We start from the raw sequence: 24,195 nt of genomic DNA on the forward strand, positions 1-24,195 counted from the left end.
GGGACAGAAAAAAAAAAAAAAGGGATAGAGGAAGAGGAAAAAATGGTTAAATAACTCTAAACACATTAAACATAATAATAATTTTATGTTCAAATGCTTAAAATAGCTGCGCTTTGCTTTGTCGTCAGCACTGCAAATCCTTAAAGCTCATTGACGATCTACGTTTTTGGTCTTGGACTTTTGGACTTTATGGACTAGACCTGTCACGATAATAAAATGCGGGCGGGGCTGTTTTTAAAGACTGGATTTGACACACAATATTTTAATTTATTGTTTTTTTACGCTGCTGATAACCTGGACCTGAGTACGGCAAAGGTGGGATCAAGTCGTTGTTTTGTCTTTGAAGTCCGAGTCAAATCCCAAGTCAAATACAGGCAAGTCCAAGTCGAGTCTCGAGTCACTGGCCCCAAGTTCAAGTCAAGTCCAAGTCGTCTGCTTTGAGCTTCAAGTCTTTAGATTTTTTTATATTTATATGACTTATAAGCCAAATTGTACTTAAAAAAGTGATGGTATATTTATATATGAGTATTTATATAAGAGTTGCTCATTTTTCCTTTTTAAATGTCTTTTCAAAATCTTAGTGTGAATCATTACAGTCAGAATAGAAAGAAAAAAGAATAAAGATTTAAAAGTGATTACTATAATTTTGTCGTGTAGTCTGCACTGAAAAGGAGCAATCATGTTCTTTGTAGTTCCCCCTGTTTTACTGCATTGTACTGTATATTACTGCATTGTACTGTATATTACTGCAGTACATTTGAGGTATCATGTCACAGTACTTCAGTTACACCCAAAGTAACAAACAGAAGTGGGAGGGGCATGTTCCAGGTTAAGAAAAGTATTTTCTAAAAACATTTATTAGGAGAAGCATCAAGTCTTCTCAAGTCACTGGCCTCAAGTCTTAAGTCAAGTCCCAAGTCACTGACCTTCAAGTCCAAATCGAGTCCCAAATCTTAGTCTATTTTATCAAGCCAAGTCTCAAGTCCTAAAAATAGTGACTCAAGTCTGACTCAAGTCCAAATCAGGATTTGTAAATCCCAAACTCTGGTGTACGGAGTTTCGTTTCTGTGTAATTTTTTTTTTTTATACTGAAATGACAAATTCTGATTCTGATTCTGAAGCACGATCTACTGCTACAGAGAAATATTGCGATTAATAATATTGAAGTTACTTTATGTCACTGGCAGAAAACAGGATAATCCCAGTGAACCAATTTTTAACATACTGCAACATTATTCCGAAGCTGCAACAGACAAATAGCAAAATGAACCAAAAATTTGCGATAGAAGTTATATATTCTTTCCTCTACAGCTCAAATCCTTTAATACACCAAAACGGCAAATATCTCCCCACTATTGCAAGGAAACTGTAGGATTATCTGGTCCGTCTCCTCAGAACATGTGTAATCTCAGCAAAGGCGCTGTACATGAGCTGACCATTAGGGGCAGTAGTGAGCACAGCCTGACATTAGAAGCTAAACTTTTTAAAAACGATCGCAACCAGCCGCAAAACAACTAAACTCATTTTTCTTGGCTCTTTTCCAACAGACGCTAACTAAAAACTGCCTTGGGTGCCTCCGTGTTTATTTGCTGATCCTGTCAGTTTTTGGTCAGCGCTCAAACTGACTTTTAGCGCCCTCTGGTGGTTGTTTATCGACTTATTGTTCAATACATGACAGCTGGAACAATAATTTTTAAGGGTCAATATTTATTCGTAGTTTTTCCTTGTACTAGTTGGAAAAACGTGGGTTATTTTTCTGCACTGTGACGAGATTTGTGTTTTAAAACAGCTGAATTATGAACTTCTCGGTTGTTATAGGCACAAATAAAAGTGTTAGATTTCATTATTTGCTTATATATTTATTGTTTATTTAATGCAGCTCGTATTTTTAGCTGTAATATGCATTTAGAATATGTTTTTGGAGCTAAAACCAAACCATAAAGCAGAATTATTATTACCGTTTATATTTTCTTTAGTAATTCTGATTCAAAATCTGTTATCGTGACAGGTCTACATGAAGGAGTATATTTTTGCAACTAAAATCTAAAATCAAGTTCGGAGTTATCCCGGCGTTTATTCTATGTTTGCTCCATTCCACATGCATTCATTCATACTTTTGATGCCTTCAGGTGAGAATCTATAACGTAAATAATTATAGTATGGGAAAAAATCAGGAGAAGTGTATTTTCAAGGTGAGTGAGTGAGTTAATGACGCAAAACTGATTCAGCGAAGCATCGGGCAAGAACCAAGGAGCTGGTTTCCACGGTAATAGATGGAGGATGGCTTTAGAAAACGTGGCAACAAGAGCGCCATTGTTATTGCCAATACTGTACAGGGAAAGTATCTCAAAAGGTATTTAAGTGTTCACGTTTTAGCTTTTGTTCAAATTGTGTAGGGTTTTTGTGATTTTCTCTATTGAGGTCTCCATAGGAAATGTTCTTTCTCTACCTCTAAATAGATTTTTAGAGGTAGAGAACTGTATTTATTAATTTTTTTCAGTATACACACTGATATAAATAATGTTTTAATATCAATTCAAATCAGGATATTGCGATAAAATCCAAGTATCATTCGTTCATTCATTTTGCAATATAAAACCAAAAATAAGAAAACGAAAAAACAATTTTTTTCTTTATTATTTGTCTCCAAAACCAAAATGAGAAAACAGATAATGATTCGTTTTTTCAGTTTTCCATTTTGTGTTTAAATGAATAATGGAAAAATCGGATAACGGTCGTTTCCCGTTTCTGTGACTTAAACTGCAATGCTGGACTTTTGCGACACATACGGACTGAACCAGGACTGGAATCAGGACTACACCAGGACTAAACCATTTTCAGTCCCATTTTCCGTCCCGGTCTCAGTCCCGGTCTAGACCTGGTTTAGCAAGAGTGCGAGTTTTTAAAAAGGTAATTTTGAGTACTTCAAATACCTGTAACTGAACAAAGATTGATGTGTTTAATGTTATACTGTGGAACATTCCAGATCAAACCACATCCTCTCCATAGAGAAAAGTGCATACTAGTAGTGCACCTTTAGTTTTTCCTCATTAATCTGCAGCGTCTTGCCTCAAGTTCCCAAACCAGTTGAAATAGTTTGAGTACAGAACTGCACACAGCGTCTGGACTGACCTCGGTTGCCGGTGCCGATGACGTCTGGGAGGTGCGTGAAGCGCTCGTTACAGTAGTTTCCCTCACAGCAGCAGAAGAACACCTGTGGGTTCTCCTCCATGGACACACACTCCTGCCTGGAAACAGAAAAACCACAAGAGATAAGGACTATGACGACACATCACAACATTTTATTTGATCTGTGTTATAATGTTTCCTCATTAAAAACACAGCTGGAGTCGTGTTTTGTTTCATTCACACATTTAAACACACAAACCCTGCAGATTTAGGTTGAGCTCTTCTCTCAAACAGAAAACAGCACCACCCTGTGTTCTCATGTGGTAATACAGGACGTGCTCCATTGTGTTTTTAAACTTCATACACCTTCACTAGAATCATTTGGATAATTTTTCCAACAGATAATTTTGAGTGGATTAAATGAGGAAATAGACCTCACACGTTATCTGTAACACTCAGATTGCAGTTTTTCATATTTGCAGCTCCTGCCAATGTGCCATAGTATCTGTGTATTATATTCACTAATGTATAATTCTATTGTAAATGTGTCCAGCTGGTTTTTCGATGTACGAGGGTGCACCACTCTGTCCACAAGCCAGAGGTTACAGGTGACCTGTGCCCAGATTGGCCCACTGCTTTACTGTGACGCATCACTTTGTCAATTTTTAAATAAGTATGTCTAAAAATGTATATTTGCACGGTTGTATCATGTGTCGATGTCATCGTGTGATTTGTACATTTAAATACCTCCAACACAAACCTGTGAATGTTACATTCCCTGATGAAGATGCAAGTTGAAATGGGTGTTTGATATGTAATAAAAATCATAGCAAAGTACATCGGAGAGCCTCAGATCTCCTTTTTCATCCAGTAAGTCATTTGCTCACTTGGGATCTCTGAAGAGCACCTTATCATTACTTTTTCACTTCAGCGGTGATTCAGCGAGCGCTCTAACTATCATCTACTTCTTCGCAGATAATTTTGAGCTTTGGAGATGTGGACAGATTATTCAACCATTTTAGCAATCGTGCATTAACAAAACACAACTCCAGGTAGGGCTGCTCGATTATGGAAGCATTATCAGGATTATTTAAGCCAATATTGAAATCACGATTATTCAAACAATAATTTTTTTAGTTACATGATGCATTTATTCAGCAATTCTCTCTCAAAAAAAAAAGCACTTCATTATTGATAATTTCCCGCAAAACTTTCAAATTGAAAATAAATACTGGCTACAAATATGTACCTTAGAGCAGATTTGTGATGTATAAAACATAAAAGGAATAAAATATACTTTAAACATGAAATAAGGTGTAGAAAAACATAAATGTATCCAAAATATCCAGCTGTTCTACAATCTCTAGATTTAAAAAATAAAATACATATACTGATTTATCATTTCAACTCGATTATATAAGTTTGGAGATCATTTGAAATTGAAACACACATATTGAAATCGCGATCAAAATCCAATTCCTTGCACAGCCTTTACTCCAGGTATGTTTTTTTCGAGGAGGGAACAGCATTCGAACACGGTTTAAAGCTCACAAGAGTCAGTTTTGTATAATATGTGACCTTTAAGTCGTCACAAATGCCAGATCAATACACAGTCAAGATTTTCACATTTCACACATTTCTGCATTGAGTTGTGTGGTCTAAAACACATACAGTAAGTACAAACAAATAACCGTAGATATTAAAATAAAAATGATATAATACTCCACTGAATGTACTGCATACCTAAACCCCCTCGCCCCCCTGTATCCATCTCTCCGCCGCCCGCTCTCTCGTTCAATCACACCCCTCTCTCACTCCATCTCCCTTTCTCTCTCTCGTTCCATGCATCTCTCCCCTCATTCCCCACTCCCCATTCCTCTCCCTCGCTCTTCTGTCCGTATTTTAAAACAGCCATGGGTGCAGCAGCAGCAGCAGCAGCAGCACTGACCGCTCTATATTTACACTCAGCTCAGTTGCACAAGTTCCCGGACACTGTGTTTAAAAAAGACTAAAAATATTACATTATGTCATCTCCAATTATAAATACAGATGGTAAATGCACAGTAGCTACCACAACATACCTTTGCAATGTAATTAAATCTAACGCAAGCGAGCCTAATATAATGCAACGGACCGCTCACGGCCAAAACAAGCAAGAATATTAAATAACGCCTTGGGTAATAGCTACAGTAACATAAGTGGAGCAACTTTCAAACCACATTTAAAGCGCCCATATTACGCTATTTTCTGATCCAAGCCCTACTGTCTAGTTTATTTTTAGCACGTGGAGAAAAAGCAAAGCACTAATTTGTTTTCAAAGCGTTCCTGCTAATAGGATTTGTAACTGTAAGTCAAGTTTAAAGGTCCTATATGACGCAAAATTGACTCTTGTGATCTTTAAACCATGTTATAAATCAAAAACGTACCTGGATTTGTGTTTTGTTTCATTCACATGTTTGAGTAACCCTTTATTATTAGTCTGTCTGCATCTCCAGAGCTCAAAATGCTCTGTTCCACCTTGTGAAGTCATGAATCGGTAGTTTTAAAGTTAACAGCAATACCGTCTCCAACGTCCCCCTAGCTTTAAAGTCCTGGATTGAGCGTCCCATTATCACTCTGGGCGCTCCCTTCTCTTGGGTGGCACATGAGTAACTGCTGTGCCCGGGAGAGGGTGGATGTTCTTGCAGGCCTTTAGTATGTCGTGTACTGAGTTAGAAAATCAGCTTCTGTATCATAATAAAATGAAATGTGAATATAGCGAGACCAAATGTTGGGCCTTGTTTATGTTATGTTGTAACTGAGGTGGTGTGCCTCCCTGGTGGACTATTCTGAGAAATGAATACACATGAGAAATTGACAGACTGTACATAAAGTGTGTGACTCACTTGTGGCCTAATCGTGAGGAACAATTTTACACACGGTATTTACTCTATTATTTACTTTTCTTTATTTTGTGTTTTTGAGACCACTCATTTTTGCATGTTTTGTTTGTACGTGTGAATAAATGTGTTGAGATGCATTCTAACTTGCGTGTGTAATTAATACAATATTTATAATGGATTTTTTTTATTCATATGTATATAGATGAACTAACATAGTTTCATAAAAGGTACAATTCAGGGGGACTTTCCATCTGATTTCCGTTAACAGTAACCTTTAATCTTTAGTGGAGATTGGCATTTCCAGGGCTGAAATTATCCAAATGATTCTAGTGAAGGTGTGTGGAGTTTAAAAACACAGTGGAGCACTTCCTGTATTACCACATGACATCACAAGGTGGAGCAGAGTGTTTTCCGTTTGAGAGAAGAACCTAAATATGCAAAGTTTGTGTCTTTAAACACGTGTGAATGAAACAAAACACAATTCCGGGTATGTTTTTGATAAGGAACCATTATAAAGATCAGAAAATGTCCCTTTAAGCAAAGTCATTTCATCTTCATAAATCACATTGTGTTAAAACGAAGCTCAGATTAAAGTCCAATTTGAGTAACAGACCTTCAGCTAGAGCAGTGCCTCCAGTTAGCAGCACACCCCCAGGAAAAGTTGATGACGTCAGCTGCACAGTATCAATCTCAAACAGAAGCTGACGTTGGTAATGTTGGTTGAAATTACAACATGAATTTTTTTGCCCACACGTTCGGGGTCAATGAACGTAACGTAGCGCAGAATTTGTTTGTCTAATAATGTATTCCTTTCTGCTTGGACACTACCGGCCTGAACTAGATCGCAAAACTGTCAGAACATCACGGAAACTATTCTAAAATTACATATAAGTATAGTGACATTTAAAGGTACAACTCTCCGATACTCTTAGATTAACCTTTGAAAAACTGGTCAAGTTCTTACAGATAAAATGCTGAAAGAGGATTATGAAAAGGCTATACCGGGGATATTCAACGCCCAGCAGGATTACACTTGGACATTGTTCTTCAAGGTCCTGTATTATGTGAAATTGACTCTTGTGAGCAGCTTTACGCCATGTTTAAATGTTGTTACCGCCCCAAAAAACATCAAATGAAACAGAAAACGCACACCAAGGTTCTTGTAGAGGCGCAAATGCAAGGAATAGTAAAATAAAAGTGAAAAAATCCATAGCACACTCTGAAGGCCAATGTCCAAAAGCTTTTTTTTTTTGTATTTTTGAATAACATTTCAGCACAAAAGCCTTCGTCAGATCGTTTTTCTTGCTTTGGACCACAGTACACCTCCCCAAAAACAGACCTGGAGTTGTGTTTGTTTCATTCACACACGTTTGAGTAATCCTTTATTATTAGTCTGTCTACATCTCCAAAGCTCAAAACGCTCTGTTCCACCTTGTGATGTTATGGAGCGATAGATTACAAATTAATCCTGTACATTTTGGCGAGTAAAGACAGAAAGAAAGAATTTTCTGGTCTGAAATCATCCAAATGATTCTAGAGGGGGTGTATGGCTTTGCATGTGCATGACTTTTGTTGTTGTAGTTATTTCTGTTCCATTGTGTAAGAATGTGGATGTCTTACTTGCCCAATCTTTAAAAACAAACAAACATATAAATAAAATATGGAGTTTAAAAACACAGTGAAGCATTTCTAGTATGACCACATGACATCACAAGGTGGAACCGAGTGTTTTGTGAGGGAATAACTCGCAGGATTTGTGCGTTAAACATGTGAGAATAAAACAAAACACAACTCCAGGTATTTTTTGACGAGGAAACAACATTATAAAGAAAAAAACGTATTTATTTTTTGTATTATATCTATGTATTTATATTTTCTATGCCTGTTCTATGCTTTACTGTCCGAACAAACACTCATTCATTCATAACATAGATCAGTAAATAGTGAAATATGAGCCCGTTCAACGTCAATGGATGATGTCATGTCTTAATCTGAATAGGCTTGTGTGGTTGGTGAAAATGCATTTACAATAATAGATTTTGGTGACGTTCTCGGCCTGTTGGTAAGGGAACAAATGAGAAATGTTGTGGAGAAACTGAGATGAGAAATACGGAGAGAATTCTGTACTGTGATTTTTTGTGGTTAGGGTTGTCAAAACAAAGTATCCAGGTAGTACCCATGACTGAGGGATTACGCAGATAAGAAACCACATAGTAAAAATAAAAGAAAGTAGTCTGTGTAATCCCTCAGTCGGCCCAGGTAGGATCCATAGCAAGAAAAATTCGATTCTGTCAACGGGATAAACGCTTTTGATCGTTCCGAGGCTCATACCAAGTTGATTGTTCAGTCGATACAATACATACCTCAATACATACTCCATGATACGATAAATACCTCGATACGTACTCCACGATACGATACATATCTCGATGCAGTGAGCTTACGATTCGATATGATTCAATACGATATATTTTTATTTGTTTCTATACAGTTCAATAAAAAATAAAGCCTAAATCATGGCTGTGATACTAAAAGTCTTTATTTAACCACTTCTTGTGCAAAGTTAACAACAACATCATGAAGCACTCCCATTTTCACTCATCAAAACAGTGAAAATGTCAAATGTGTCGCAAAACTGAGTTTCCTTCCTCTCAACAAGCAACAAAACTATTGCGCTGTAACAAAATCATTTAGTAAAATATACCAAAAAATACTGCAATATATATCGTAACGGCAGCCCACGATATCGATACTGTATCATCACATTTAATTCAGTTCAATTTCAATAGTTTTGCACACCCTTTGAGAACACTGCCTTACATCTGCCTGAAGGGAGGAGAGAACTACACTGAAACTACACTGAAACTACACTGAAACTACACTGAAACTACACTGAAACTAACACACCCAATTGTTTAGTTTCAGTTTGAGCACGATAGTAATGCAAATTTAAAATGCTCTCAAATTGGGTTTATCGAGCTGCAAAGTGTGAATTGTGCAGTTCAATGGACACAATTTGAGAGAATTTTTTAATTAGTATTATTGTAGAGTGACCAAACATCTCTATTTATCCGGGACAGTCCCAGTTTTATGCTCTGTGTCCCCTATCCCAGCAGATTTGTCCAAAAACAGTGATTTGTCCCAGTTTTATACAAGAAATGTCCCAATTGTTCCCATTTTTGACCAATCTGAACCCTTCCAACAGTAAAGAGAGGCATAAATTGTCACTTGTTTTGGTAAAATACAGAAAAGCTGCTTAAAAATGACCAAAACACAAAGAAAATACGACTATACGGACTCACATGTTCGTCATAAATGGGCTGAGTACAGAACAGTTTTCTTTAATTATGCACTCGTTTCACAATTTTAACCAACCACCACCAGTTTTAAATTTTTTATATCTGGTCACCTTACATTATTGTCAACTAAAAACACAACATTTTGCAATAACAACTACTCGTACGTACAGTAATTACACAGGAAGTTTCTAAAGTTAATGCCAGGTTTCCAGTGGCCTTACCTGTCATAGCAGTTGAAGTCATCGAGCCAGCAGCCCTTCTTCACCAGTTTGATGGTCCCTGAGGAGTTGAGCCACGAGGCGTAGCAGTGCAGACGCTTGTCCTTCTCGCCCTCGCACCTCTCGAAGCCGCTCTGATTGGTCCGCTCCGTCCGCCAGTTATCATTGTAGTAGACACACTCCCGCGTCTCCACCTCTCCCAGACTGTAGCCTGCAACGCAAGGCACAGACACGAGAGTTTAGTTTAGAATTTGGATGAAAAAGAAAGTTTAAAAGGTCCAAATTACACTATTTTCTGATCTATGTTATAATGTTGCTTCCTCATCACACCGTTTTTAAACTTTATACACCTTCACTACTATAATTTGGATAATTTCAGCCCTGGATTTGCCAATTTCTACTGAACAAAAACGTTTAAAAAAAAAGGTGTTTGCTAAACTACCACTTTGTGAAAAGAGAAGTTTGAGCTTTGGAGATTTAAATAGCTTTATACATGTGTGAATTAGGGCTGCTTGATTATGGGAAAAAAAAAATCATCTAGGAAAAAAAAACTATTATTTAGGTCAATACTGAAATCACGATTATTCAAACAATATTTTTTTTTGTTACATGATGCATTTATTCATGATTTCTCTCTTAATAAAACACTTTTTTATTGATCACTTATGCAAAGCTTTCAAATTGAAAATAAATATAGGCTACAAATATGAACCTTAGAGCAGTTTTGCGATGAATAAAATGAATAAAATAAACTTTGAAGATGAAATAAGACATAGAAAAACAAACGTTTCCAAAACAAACTATATATCCAGCTCTTCTACAATCTCTATATTTAAAAAATGAAATAAATATACTTATTTACGTAAAAAAAAATATCCTAAAATAAACTTTGTTACGCTTTAAAATCGTTTCAAATCAAATGAAGATCGTATGACACACAAACTGAAATCGCGATAAAAATTCGATTGATTGCACAGCCTTAGTGTGACTGAAACAAAACACAACCGCAGGTATGTTTTTGATGAATTATAACATGGTTTAAAGCTCACAAGAGTCAATTTTGTGTAATATAGGACCTTTAAAAATACAGTATTACCACATGACATCACAAGGTGGGACAGCATTTTCTATTGAAGAGAAGAATATGTAGGGTTTGTGTGTTAAACGTGTGTGAATGAAACAAAACACAACTCCGGAACTTCTTAAATCTTATCATATAGCCAAAAAATTACCAAAAATTTACTATGAATGCAAAGAAAATGTACACACGATAAATACTGACCCTAAAAAAATAGTAGTAGTAATAGTAGTTATAGCTTTCATATATGGAATGATAAGTCGATATAGCAATTATCGTGACAGACAAGTATTCAGAGCAAAGAACGTGCCAAATGATTGTGCAATTGTTTCACATTGGCAAACAGGAGGTCAGCCAAAAAGAAAAAAAACAGATGCTCTCTTGTAATCCAGATAATGGCGTAAATAATACTTTGTACTTGGCCTGAATGCTCCAATCTGTCAATAAGGGAGAGTGGTATTGACAAAAATTCATCTCTCTTTCTCCTCAGATAGCTATAATAATTCGGCAATCCATCCATGTTTTTGTTTTGGTTTGGTTGTTCAAGGCCGAGCTCAAAGTTTAAAAGGTCCAATATTACACAAAATTGACCCTTGTGAGATTTAAGACATGTTAGAAAGTTGTTACCTCCTCAAAAACAAACCTGGAGTTGTGTTTTGTTGCATTCACACATTGGAGTAACCCTTTATTATAAGTCTGTACATCTGCAAAGCTCAAAATGCACCTTGTGATGTCATGAAGCGGTAGTTTTAAAGTTAACCTTCACCTTTTGTTGCTTTACAAAATAAGATATTAAAGTCACAATATGAAAAAAATCTAAATATATTATCATAAAATTAACATTAAAAGAGAAGAGTAGAGATTGACAATTCCAAGTCTGAAATTAACTGGATTCTAGTCAAGACTCATGGAGTTTAAAAACACACTGGAGCACTTCCTGTATTACCACATGACATCACAAGGAGGTTTTCCAGTTTAGATAAGAACTCAGCCTAAAATATGCAGGGTTTGTGTGTTAAACTTGTGAATGAAACAAAACACAACTCCAAGTCTGTTTTTGATGAGGAAACAACATTTTAATATAGATCAGAAAATACTGTTATATGGGCACTTTAAGTATTGTAAAATTGCAAAATGCAGAAATGTGATATATACTGAAACTGCACAATATGTTAAAATCAAATCGAAATTGTAATCTGAGTCACCGCAATTGTCAAATCGCAAAAATATCTGCAGTTACTTAGAGAATTGAATGTCATATGTCCTGTATTTTTATAAAAGAATCTTGTTGTCCCTGTAGTTTAGACTAGGGCTGGGTATCATTAAGAAGTTGCCGATACGATACATATCATGATACATAGGCCACGATGCGCTACATATCTCAATACAGTGCAGTTTTAATTCGATACAATATATTTTTAATCGATTCGATACCGTTTGATAAAAAAAATAAAGGCTAAATCATGGCTGTGAAACTATAAGTCTTTGTTAAACCACTTCTTTTAATCCTCGAAACAGTGAAAATGTCAAAATGTGTCGCATAAACAAGTTTAATTCCTCTAAATAAGCAACAAAACTGTAGCTGTAACAAAATAATTTAGTAAAATATGCCAAAAAATATTCTTGGCGATATACTGATACAGCAGCCCACGATACTGATACTGTATCATCACATTAAACGATATGATATGTTGACATTTTTGCACACCCCTATTTTAGAGCTCTGCAAACATGTTCTGAAATGTATAGGATTCTAGTGTAGGTTTACCAGCTTCCATTTCAGTCTTCTCTCAAATGTTAATGCCACTGGAATTATTTACAACATGGAGAATCCTACTTTTGCAACACAAAACTCATCACAGATTTAGCAAAGGTCTTCAGAAATACAGTAACTTAAGAAGGGGTGTGTTAAAATATTGAAATATTGATATATCGTATTGTTTAATTTGATGATACAGTATCGATATTGTGGGCTGCTGTATTAATATATCGCCAAGAATATTTTTTTGGCATATTTTAATAAATTATTTAGTTACAGCTACAGTTTTGTTGCTTGTTTAGTGGAAGGAAACTCGTTTAATGCGACACATTTGACATTTTCACCGTTTTGATGATTAAAACGTTTGTGTTTCATATTAACTTTGCACATGAAATGGTTTAACAAAGAATTTTAGTATCACAGCCATGATTTCGCCTTTATTTTTGAATCGATTTAAAATATATCGTATCGAATCAAAAGTGCACTGTACAGGGACAACAAGATCCTTCTATAGAAATACAGCACACGGGACATTTAGTTCTCCAAGTAACTGCAATTTTTTTTTTTGACAATTTCAGCAACTGAAAATTACAATTTCGATTAGATTTGAGTATGTTTAGGCATATTTTACTAAATCAACTTTGTGTAAGAGCTACAATTGAGTTAATATTTTCTCTGTTTTGAGTAAAATGGGTGTTTTTCATATTATTATTTCATATTTTATTATCACTGTGGTATTGGAATTTGTACTGAGTATAGTCTATTCTTAGTCGTAGGAATGCAACAATAACAGAAATATTGTGATATCATATTGTCAAAAGTCTCACAATAATATCGTGGGCTGTCACAATATATCGAACATCAGAAACTACATATCCCATGATTCATTTCAGTGCAAACAACATGAAGAGATAAGTTTTTTACTTGAATTCTTGGGATTATGATGGAAATTATTCACACCAAAAATCTTGTCAAGATATTTTAAAAGTAAAAAGATTTCCCATCTACTTTTATATCAGCCCCTCGAAAATATCGCAATAAATATCGTACCGTGAGATGAAGAAAAAAATCATCTCGTAAGATTTTTTTTTCCATGTCTTTACATTTGGATCGGACAAAAAAAGGGTCACGTTTTGGCAAGTTACATCTCTTTCCCTTCCAAAAATGAGTAGGAAACAAAAATATGAAATCAAAAATCTGAAATCAAATATATTAAAAAATGTGAGGCCAAAATTGTAGGGACGTAACGATATCCAAATCTCTCGATACGATATTTATTGTGATATTTTGTGGAGGCAAACAAAACTTTTAAGGCATTTTAAAAGGAAAAAGTAGCATACTGACAAGACTTAACCCAAAGAACTAAGACTTAAAAGTGCTTAGAACTGTTATTTCTTCTTGTAGTCTACACTGAAATGGAGCAAAGGATCATGGTCTATGTAGTTCCCTCTTTTTTTTTTAGCTATAGTTGCACCATAACTATTAATTTAAGTGAAGAGATTTTTAATTTGATATATTGTGATGGTCCACGATATTATGGTGAGAATTCTGACGACACGATATCACGATATTCCGGTTATTGTTACATGTCTACAAAATTGGAGACTGAACTGAGGAATTTATATATTATCAGGAATTATTTTAAAAATCTTATAATGTCTTGTTCTTGTAGACCGAATCTCGTATCTCGCCTTTTGTGAAAACTGCGTCTCTACTATAGAAATCGAGTTTGAAATTTTACATTGTGACTTATACTAGCCCACAGACTTGCCGTTTCACCATTTTAATACATCATTGGTATTAGAAACAGCAGACACTGGGGGCATATGTAGCTAAAGTCTGCTTCGAGCGGAGAGATACACAGACTTCATCAGGGTCCTGGAACACGGCCAAGTTTGGGATTCCTCTGTAGTAAGAAGGCAACTCCCTCTAAGGCTACCAAATCATTGAGAAGAGTTCGGTTTGGCACAGTCCCATTCACTCCGTATCTTTTCAAACGGAACAACAGGCAGGATTTAATTAACTAGAAAACAATGATATGGTACAGAGGGCCCTTATGGGAATGCCGAGGCTCAGAGATAAGAAGTCTTGAATTCAACTCTTAATGACATATGGGGAGATAGATAAGACCGTTTTTCGCGCAGTTTCTATTGTGATTTCAACGGCAAGTTTAACTGAATGAGCAAAAATACAGTGTGTGCTTTCAAGAAGAGTAGTGGCATTGTGAGGGAGCTGGTTTATTAGTAAGGTTTATGAATGCACAATGTGAGGACAGAACTGATATTAGGCCTGTTACTCTAATTACTGTATCAACTTAGCGTTCAAAATATGAAAGCTGGTTTATATTTAGAGGCACAATGTACACATTTATCATGTGTACATTTTCTTGGTAAATGTATGGAGATTTGTGGCGTTTTTGTTGTAATACGATAATGTGACGTAGTTATAAGGATGTAACAATAACCAAAATATCGTGATATCGTATCTAAGGATGGGCATGATTAGTTGATTAATCGATAATTGATGATTAAGAATTTCATCGATTATGTTCATTTTAATCGACAAACCGAATGTAGGTTGCTGTGCGTACCGTAGGGTGACCAAATGGGTCCGTACATGTGTCTCTCTGCACTCAGAAGGAGCGAGACACAAACAGTCGGTCAGTCTGCAACGTGCCGAAGCACAAATGCGTATTTAACGATGACTTGTACAAGAAATTCCACGCTTTCCGTTGCGTTCGGGACAAGTGGGAGTCCATGTGGACAGTGTACAAAGCAGCACATATGTTTCGGTGTCCAGTGGGAAAGAGCTCACCAGGACGCCGAAAATATGAAAAAGCTTTGTCAGGAGAGAGTAGTAAGTCGATGACGAGTCCCCACCTCCCACCCCTCGTACGGTGTCCTGGTTTTGACAAACGCAAATATGGTCACACTAACCTACATTCCACTGAGTCGTGCCGCATCAGCGACACAAGAGCTGTTTTTTTCTTTGCTTAGTTTATGCAAATTAGCCATGCGGTTTTAAGTTTTGTTTCTGTGAGAGTTGCACAAATCTGCATTAAACACATTATAATGTCAAACGGATTGATGTGGCTCTAGAGTCATTACGGTTTATATGTCGTAAAGTTGAATTTATTTATGCAGATTACAAGTGCAGATAGTAATAATACTGATGATAATTTTAATATAAAAAACGTTAATGATTAATCGATAATCGATCGTTAATTCTCCCGACGATCGATTAAGAAAATTTTATCGAATGCTCATCCCTAATCGTATCGTCAAATTCTCACAATAATATCAACTCACAAGTTTCGCTGCTTATGTTAATTGTTATGGTGCAGCATCAGCTAAAAACAGACTGAACTACACAGACCATTATCCTTGATCCAATTTTGGCCTCACTTTTTTTTTTTTTTTTTAAAATTTGATTTCATTTTTGTTTGCATTTTAGTACTGCTTTTTGGAACTGTAAGAGATGTAACTCACCAACACGTGACCCTTTGTCCAATTCAAATGTAACACTCGGAAAAAAAAATCTCATCTCAGATCATTTTTCTCTTACGTTTACAATCTTGCAGCACTTTTGTCTCGCGAGATCTTGTACCGTCCCTACTATGGAATAAACTATACTCTGTAACATACTATACCCTGTAATGATAATAAAAACACTCTTTATTAGACTTAAACAAACGTTATTCATCCACAAGGGAAATTATTTGGACACAGTGGTTCACACGTCACAATATAATATAATAAAGTGCAAAAATTAGTTTCCGTCCAATCTACTTGATGAAATAACTTATTAAACATTTTCACATCTTAATTATTTGAGTTATGACAGAAAAGTGGCATATTCACACTTTTGTTTGCCTACACAAAATATCGCCATAAATATTGTATCGTGAGATGCACATCATGAAAATATCGTATTGAGATTTTTAGATATCGTTACTTCCCTACTAAGGCAAATTATTAGGGACGTAACTGCATCCAAATCTCACGGTACGATATTATCAAGGTACGATAATTATTGAGATATTTTGGAGAGGTTAACAAAATTGTACATAAGCTATTTTTTTCCTTTTTAAATACCTTGACCAGTCTTCAGAGTGAATCACTGCTGTCATTTTGCAAAGAAATCAGATTTAAAGTGCTTAATAACATTTATTTTATTATGTAATAAAGGATCATGGTCTATGCGGTGCCTTCTTTTTTAATACTTTTAAGGAAAAGCATTACAATTTGATATATTGTGATGGACCACGATATTATTGTGAGAGTTCTGACGATACGATATCACGATATTTGCAGCAGCTCAGGCCTCTTAATGATACTTTATATTTAAAAATGGTTTACTGGGATTATCTTGCATTATTGTTATTGTAGCAGCGGCATAGAGAAGTTTTGATATTATTGTTTATCTCAGTATTTCTTTGTAGCGATACATCGTGCTTCAAAATGTGTTATCGTGACAGGACTAATGGATATTTCAAAAACATAAAAAAAAACGCCTTTTTGGATCACGTCACCACACACTTTGTCGGATGGTGATATAAAGAACACATTTTGCTTGTGTCAGCTATGTACTTATAATTTATAACACTCGTGAATCATTTGGTTATTATTTGGACTTTTAAAAATCACAATATTCAGCTAAAATTACTCAAAAAAAGACGTCAGCTGACCTCCGAGTTAGAAAAGCGTGGAGCCCAATGAGAGCTTTAACGTCATTTGAACAAAGAGGAGCACGACTGGACCAGGCTCTGCACATTACACTAGTGCGTATTTGTACCTAAATGCCCACACAACGCTGCTGAATCCAAAAAGTATCACTGATTAAGAAAATAAAACAAGAGAAGAGCCAAGTAGGTAGAGAGTAGTGGGCATGTGCCAGCGACAGATTGATCAGAGCAATGGCGTCACGAATACAGGAGAATAAAGATTACTCAAACTTGCATGAATCACTCGAAAAACTTCCAAGGTAAATGAGAAGGGAACAACTAGAACATGATTAAAGCGATAAAGAGACGCCAAAACAGGTAACAGAGACTCATGTGCATTTTATATTTAATTATCCTTTATTTTACTTCTACAAATCACTTTAGATTAGAGTGATTTACTACTTTTTACTACAATTTTTTTCACTTCTTGTTGAAGGAATGAACTTTAGTCTTATGGTGTTTTGATCTAGTGTGCCCAAGTAAGTTCCCTTGTTGATCAAAAAGAGGTTCAAATTTAAGAAAAGAAAAAAAAAAAAAAACAGAAGTGATGCATAAAATAATAATATATCTGGACCATTTATAAGAGGTGGGGTAAGGAAACAGAGTGATTTTACACAGAGAATGTATGTGGTGTTGTCAAGAACTCGATTTCGATACTACGGAAAAGACTCAGTACAAATGCCGATATTTTTTAGACAACAGAATGTGATTTTTTAAATTTATTTTTATTTATTTGCTTATTTATTTAATCCATAAAGTATAAAAAGACCCCCATTTTCAACATTAAATCATAGTATTTGCTTTTCTATTACCACGTGGTCTTATATTTGTGTAAAAAATATCATGATATTGTATCGTCAAAAGTCTCAGAATAATATCGTGGACCGTCACAATATATCGAATCACAAGTTCCTTTGCTTAAATGCATGGTTTTAAAGAAGCAACATTTTATAAACATCGAGAACTACATATCCCATGATTCATTTCAGCGCAGACAACAAGAAGAAATACATTTTTTACTTGAATTCTTGGGGTTATGATGGAAATAATTCACACCAAAATGTTGTCAAGGTATTTTAAAAGCAAAAAAGTGTCCTATCTACAGTTATATTAGTCTCTTCAAAATATCGCAATAAATATCGTAACGTGAGATGCATATCGTGAAAATATCGTACCGTGAGATTTGGATATCGTTACATCCCGACCCTCAGCTGCACAGGTATGCTCTATAGTACTCCATGTGCTCTTATACTTGTTCTGATATTCAGGAAAGGTTCATTTTTGTCCTGTGTAGGCGACTTTCTTAGAATCGATACCTGTTCAAATGAGTATCTAGTTTCAGTAATGTGGATGACATTTCTGAGCCATATGGTTAACATTTCTAAGTCAGTTAATGGTTGCTTTTTAAATGGACCTCGTGTAGTAAAAAGGATCTATACTAAATGTCATTTGCTGTGTCATTCAATCTTTGTTCCAAGTAGAGAGACTTTGTGAATGAGCCTCAGTTTATGACTAAAAATAGAATGTAATAAGTTTGAAGCATTGAGTTTGTGTGAAAAGAAGGTAGATAATATAGATTTAAACCTACGTCTGCTCCTTTTGATGCACGCCAGTTTTATGTAACATTATCTTACATCCGTCCTAAATGAATAAAAGGAAAAAAGCTCATTTTTTATGCAGTTAGATAATAGAGAGATTCGTGAATGTTACAGACATTTTTTAAAAGATGTCATTTTCTTTACATCAAATCATTATAAATCAGACTTTTATATCTGCGTCTATGTCTTCAAAAAAGGAAGTGTGAAGTAAATGCCATGGCCTACTAAAAGGGCAAAAACTACTTTCTTAAAAACTTTCTAAACTTTTATCTGTGTAATCCCTCAGTGTTCCAGGTAGGTTCCATAGTGGTCCATGGACATATACTAGTTTTTGTGCTCTTAAAATGTTCTTTTACAGCTCAAGATCATTCTAAAACTATTCAGAAAAGGTTCATTTCCATCTTGTGAATGTGACTTTTTTCATATCAAAACATGCTCAAATAAGTATCTAGTTTTAGAACTGATAAGTATCCGATTTTCAGGTTTCACATTGTGCAAAATTGAGTTGTGTTTCGTTTCTTTCACATCTGACTCACATTTTTCATTTGAGTAATAGGTCAAGAAGTGGTAGTTTTCAAGTTAACGCACACCTTTTACCTTTTGTCGAGTAGAGATGGACTTTTCTAGGGTTGAAGTCAAGTAAATGATACTAGTGAAGGTGTGTGGAGTGGAGCACTTCCTGTATAACCACACGGCATCACGAGTGTTTTCAGTTTGAGAGAAGAACAAAAGCCTAAATAAAAATAGGCAGGTTTGTGTGTTCAACATGTGAATGAAACAAAACACAACTCCAGGAATAATTGCGATGAGGAAACGATATAATTGTTATTTACATTATTATAACATTAGGGGTGTAACGATATCCAAGTCTCATGATACGATATCGTCACAGTATATTTGAATATTGTACGGTATTTTCATCTCACAGTACGATATTTATTGCGATATTTTGTGGAGGTAAACAAAACTATTAACTATTTTACCTCTTAAAATGCCTTGACAAGACTTAAAAGTGCTTAGAACTGTTATTTCTTGTAATCTGCACTGAAATGGAGCAAAGGATCATGGTCTATGTAGTTCCCTCTGTCTTTTTTTAGCTATTGCTGCACCATAACTCTTAATTTAAGCAAAGAGACTTGTACTTCATAATATTATTGTGAGTATTTTGACCATACGATATCACGATATTTCGGTTATTGTTACATCCCTATATAACAGATCAGAAAGTAGAATAATTTATTTTAATAAAAAAAACTGTTAAACGTCATCTGGTTTATGCTTATAATATTCCCACACATGTCAGATCTGTGGAGAGGCTCACAATAAGAATGTGTACTTCTCAGTGTACTTTTATGTAATGAAAATACCCCTGTAACAGACAAGCTGAGTGTCATGTTGTGGTATATTCTTGGCAAAGTAATAATATCTCCATGGAGACAAGCAGTTGGCAGACTCTCCACTCAAAAAGTTGCATAGTGCACCTTTAAATCAAAATGTCACTAAAAGCATAAACAATTTGTCACTTTATCGATACACTTAAAAGGTACAAGGTGGAGCTTTTCTGGTGGAGGGTCTGTCGTCTGCTTGTCTCCATAGTGACGTTATTGCTTTTCCTAAGATGTTCCACAGTATGTCATTAAACAAGTACGGTATATCTTGTATTTACTCAATTACAACTACCACAAAAACCTGCATCGTTACTCTTGACAGGTTCACTTCATTTCAGGAAAAAACGCAAGTGCCAGAAAAGTTACACAGTGCACCTTTAACTTTTCTAGAAGCCTTCGCACATTTCTATCTTCAGCTGGTAAAAAACAGCTTTAAAAATCTCAATACATAAGAATTTGTCTCGTTACCCAATTCAACAAATAAATAAAAAAGAAACAGATTCTCAAAATTTTAAGGTCTGAGGTCAATCTCAACTAAAAAACATAATTTTCATAAACTACTCTAGTTCGTGGCAAAATTTATGAATGGTACCATTTATTTAAGCCATAATAATTATTTTTACTGTAGTAGTTTTTACTGAATGAACAAGGCCGTGTGACATTTCTGACTCACATTTTGGATGTGTTTTTGTGAATGGATTAGATTAACGAAAACACATTTAGGAGTTTAAATACCACATATTACAGACAGTACGAAGGACAAAGTAGTAAATGTAATCAAATTCACACAATACATTTCAAAAAATTTATATTCATAAAGTTATTTAGTAAATTATAACCTACTATTACACTAGGAGAACAAGCACCTTAGGCCAACAATGTATCTCAGTATAACATTTTTATTTTATTATCATTATTAAACAGAATATCTTGGTGATTTACTGTAGTTTTCAGGTGTATTGTGTTGTATGTACATCTATTTTTTCTTCTGTTTAAATGAAGTACTTGATCAGCTGAAGTTGTTTTAAATGTGCGATATAAATAAAGCAATTTCAGTGTCATTTCACATCATTTTCTAGCAAATATGCATGCTTTTAGAATCTATAAAAGACATAATTCTACTTTTGTGCTAATAAATATATTCTAAAAGGTAAAACATGATGCTTTTTGATGCTTTTTACTTCACTATCCACGTTTCGGCTCAATACGTCAAACACAAAAACGCAATTGTCAGTCAATAAAAACATTCCCTAAAAAGACAACCTATAGAAAACTCCATTCACAACATCCCACGGACATTCTACGTTGATCTTTGTTCGCAGGGGCCTTGAAAAATAGCGCCCTGTCTCTTTAAATCCCTGCCTATAGGAGCTACTGCCGCTGCTGCCCATCCCCCCCAATGTAACCCCCACCAACCCATTACGCACACACAAGCGCACACACATGCACGCACAGAAAAGCGAGAGAGAGGGAGAAAGAACGAGAAAGAGGTGGAAATTGAAAGAGGGAGAGTTGTCCACCATATATATACACATTATTGCACCCACGAAACAGGCGCCATACAAGCAATAGTGGGTAAAGAAATGAAAGAAAGACACAGGGATGGATAGAAATGAAGGCACCAGCGCCACAGAGAAAGAAAGAGAAAGAGAGAGAGAGGTGCGTAATGGTCCATTGAGTCGGGATGGCATTTCTGATATCTGTGCTTGGTCACGTGATCCGGGGAGGACTTTTACTACAAGATCATCCACCCAACCCCCTTCGCCGTGTCACTTAGCGAGGCTTTACACCACCACAACAGCAACAAATTCAAAGGGAAGCGGCTTACATGCGAGCGTAAAGGACTATAGTGCGGTCGCGGGGGCCCTAATCTATAAACCATAAAGGCATTATATAGGCCGGGCCATGCACAGTGAGATTTGGCACAACGCACAGCTGGCCACCTCCAATGAAATTTTTATCACGAGATGTAGGTTAAGTAAATAAATGTATGCTGTAGATCCAGGTATTTGTAACGCACAGGGAGTTAAAAGGGTCTGAAGACTACGTTTCTACGTTTTAGCAATAAAAAATACACTTTAACTGGACAATACTGCAAATAATACACATTTTTAAACCTTTAACTTTTGGTATTTATCCCCTATAGTGACCTACAACAATAAGAAACCAAATATTAAAGTATTCATCACATTTAGTAAACATGATTGCTCTATAAATAATCAATACCAAAACAGGAAAACTAAATTAAACCTGCTGAATTGATAAAAATGTCAAATAATAGCAAAGCAAATCCATTAAAACATATATAACTTACAGTGGTAGCCTAAATTAGTGACAAAATACAGTTTCGTATAGTATATCTGTTATTTTCAACACATTTCAAATACTGGGAATAGAAATAAATAAATTATTAAGCAAATGCAGTGATCAAAACATTGGCAACAGTGTCACAAAATCAAAACGAAGAAAGAAAAATAGAAAAATTATATTGATCATGTGATTTTTACGCTATAAATAATAAATCTGAAACTATATCGCGTGTTCAATATTACATTTGGATCGGTGTCAAAACCCCAAAAACGAAAACAATCTTCCCCCTTGCTTTCACGTGCTTCCAAATTGTTGGAAAAGCCCCAATAAAACTGCTCCCAAACTTGACAGGATAACCACTGGCAAATCGCTTTCAAATCTTTCGCCATTTTCATCGATTTGCGTAAAAAACGGGTCGAGAGAGAGGATGTTTTCGAAAGACCCTTGTTCCTAACCACAAACAAGAGTCCAAGAGCTATGCAAGAGGTAGCCTATATAATGTTTCAGGATGTTGGTGCAGCTGTTGTCATCTATTTCTGCCACAATTTGGGGGAAAGAAAGAAAAGGCGAAGGGCAATGCAACAGTTACGCGTGTAAAAATGAAATAATAATGACATTTGTGGTCGTGTTAAAGTGTTACAAGTCTAGATCGGGGGGTTGTGGTCGAGGTGAAATGTGTAGAAGGGACCTATAAGCGAAAGGGGAATAACAAATGGCTGGACGGATCGCCAGGTTTTGTCCAGTCCACGCCAAAGTTGCAAACGAACAAACTACCGCGCGTAAAACTCTCTCCCAAAGTACCCGATTCCACACAGGAACACAAGCGAAGACTTCTACGTGAAATGTTATGGTTTGTGGGGATGAATTTAAGATTATAAGAGGCTTACCTGCACATAAAGTTCCTAGGAGAAGTGAACAAGTGAGCCATGAGAGAGACATGTTCCGCGTTAAAACCAGGACAAAGATTCCCCCCGATTTCCTTGGCGCACATTAAAACTCAGGTATAGTCCGAAACATCAGTAGATATTGGATCAAAAAAACACGAACGCGAACGCCTGGGCCTGTAGCCTAGCCGTGTTCCCGTCCACCACCACCACGACTACCACTACAGACAGCCACAGCAAACAGCAACCAACGCGTGTCCCTCCTGCAACAATGTTAGGAGCAGTGAAAAGATACGAGGCGATAGCTTGACTCCCCGGGCGCGCTACTCCGTCAGTATTGGCAACATTTTGCGTCGGAAGTGGAGAGCAAAAGCCATACGCGAAGTGGTTGGATCATACGAGGCGAGAATCGGGTGTTCTTTGCGAGGTTGTAGTCACTTCTTGGTGGGTAGGATAGCACCGCAGCGTCGGGAGGTCGGTCGGGTTTACATGCATGTTACTGATCTGTGTCCAAAATGGCTTCTAAATGGGGGGAATGGGCTGCGAGCAGGAGGGACCCGGATGTATAAACACAAAGAGGGGATTTCAGGCTGCCAGCGGAGTGACCTTAACGCGACACCGCACAGAAACCCGCAAAAGTGGGATTTTTTTTGCGCGACACGGCACGCAATTGTTACAGCATGTCACCGCAGATTGCACGAGCGGCGGCGAGGGGTGTTTGCGCGCGTCCACGTTTTTGCGCCTGTCCTGTTTATGGATGGGGAATTACTTGCACTTTCTGTGGCTACTCTTGATATTTCACGGGACAATTACGGCTACGTGTGATTTAACCCAGTTTCTATGAGGTAATTTAGGGTGAGGCTGCTCATTATAATCTGTTTTTATAAGAGGTATAAGGCAGTATGTGACTTTTCTGGTTTAGGGAAC

General features: G+C 36.2%; 1 protein-coding gene across 1 annotated transcript in view; it reads right to left on the reverse strand.

The window, feature by feature from the left end:
- acvr2ba (activin A receptor type 2Ba) overlaps window positions 1-23,771 on the reverse strand; it is a 53,704-nt gene extending 29,933 nt beyond the window's left edge. Inside the window, exons 1-3 of the mRNA XM_020917367.2 lie at window positions 23,272-23,771; window positions 9,532-9,739; window positions 3,133-3,248 (exon numbers count right to left, since the gene is read on the reverse strand). Coding sequence (XP_020773026.1) covers window positions 3,133-3,248; window positions 9,532-9,739; window positions 23,272-23,323 — 376 coding nt within the window. The 5' untranslated portion in view covers window positions 23,324-23,771. The remainder of the gene's footprint in view (window positions 1-3,132; window positions 3,249-9,531; window positions 9,740-23,271) is intronic.
- Between the last annotated feature and the right edge of the window lie 424 nt (window positions 23,772-24,195).

This window comes from Boleophthalmus pectinirostris, unplaced genomic scaffold (genome assembly GCF_026225935.1).
Source record: "Boleophthalmus pectinirostris isolate CB_2022bp ecotype Guang Dong unplaced genomic scaffold, ASM2622593v1 HiC_scaffold_16, whole genome shotgun sequence".
Classification (NCBI taxonomy): Eukaryota; Metazoa; Chordata; class Actinopteri; order Gobiiformes; family Gobiidae; genus Boleophthalmus; species Boleophthalmus pectinirostris.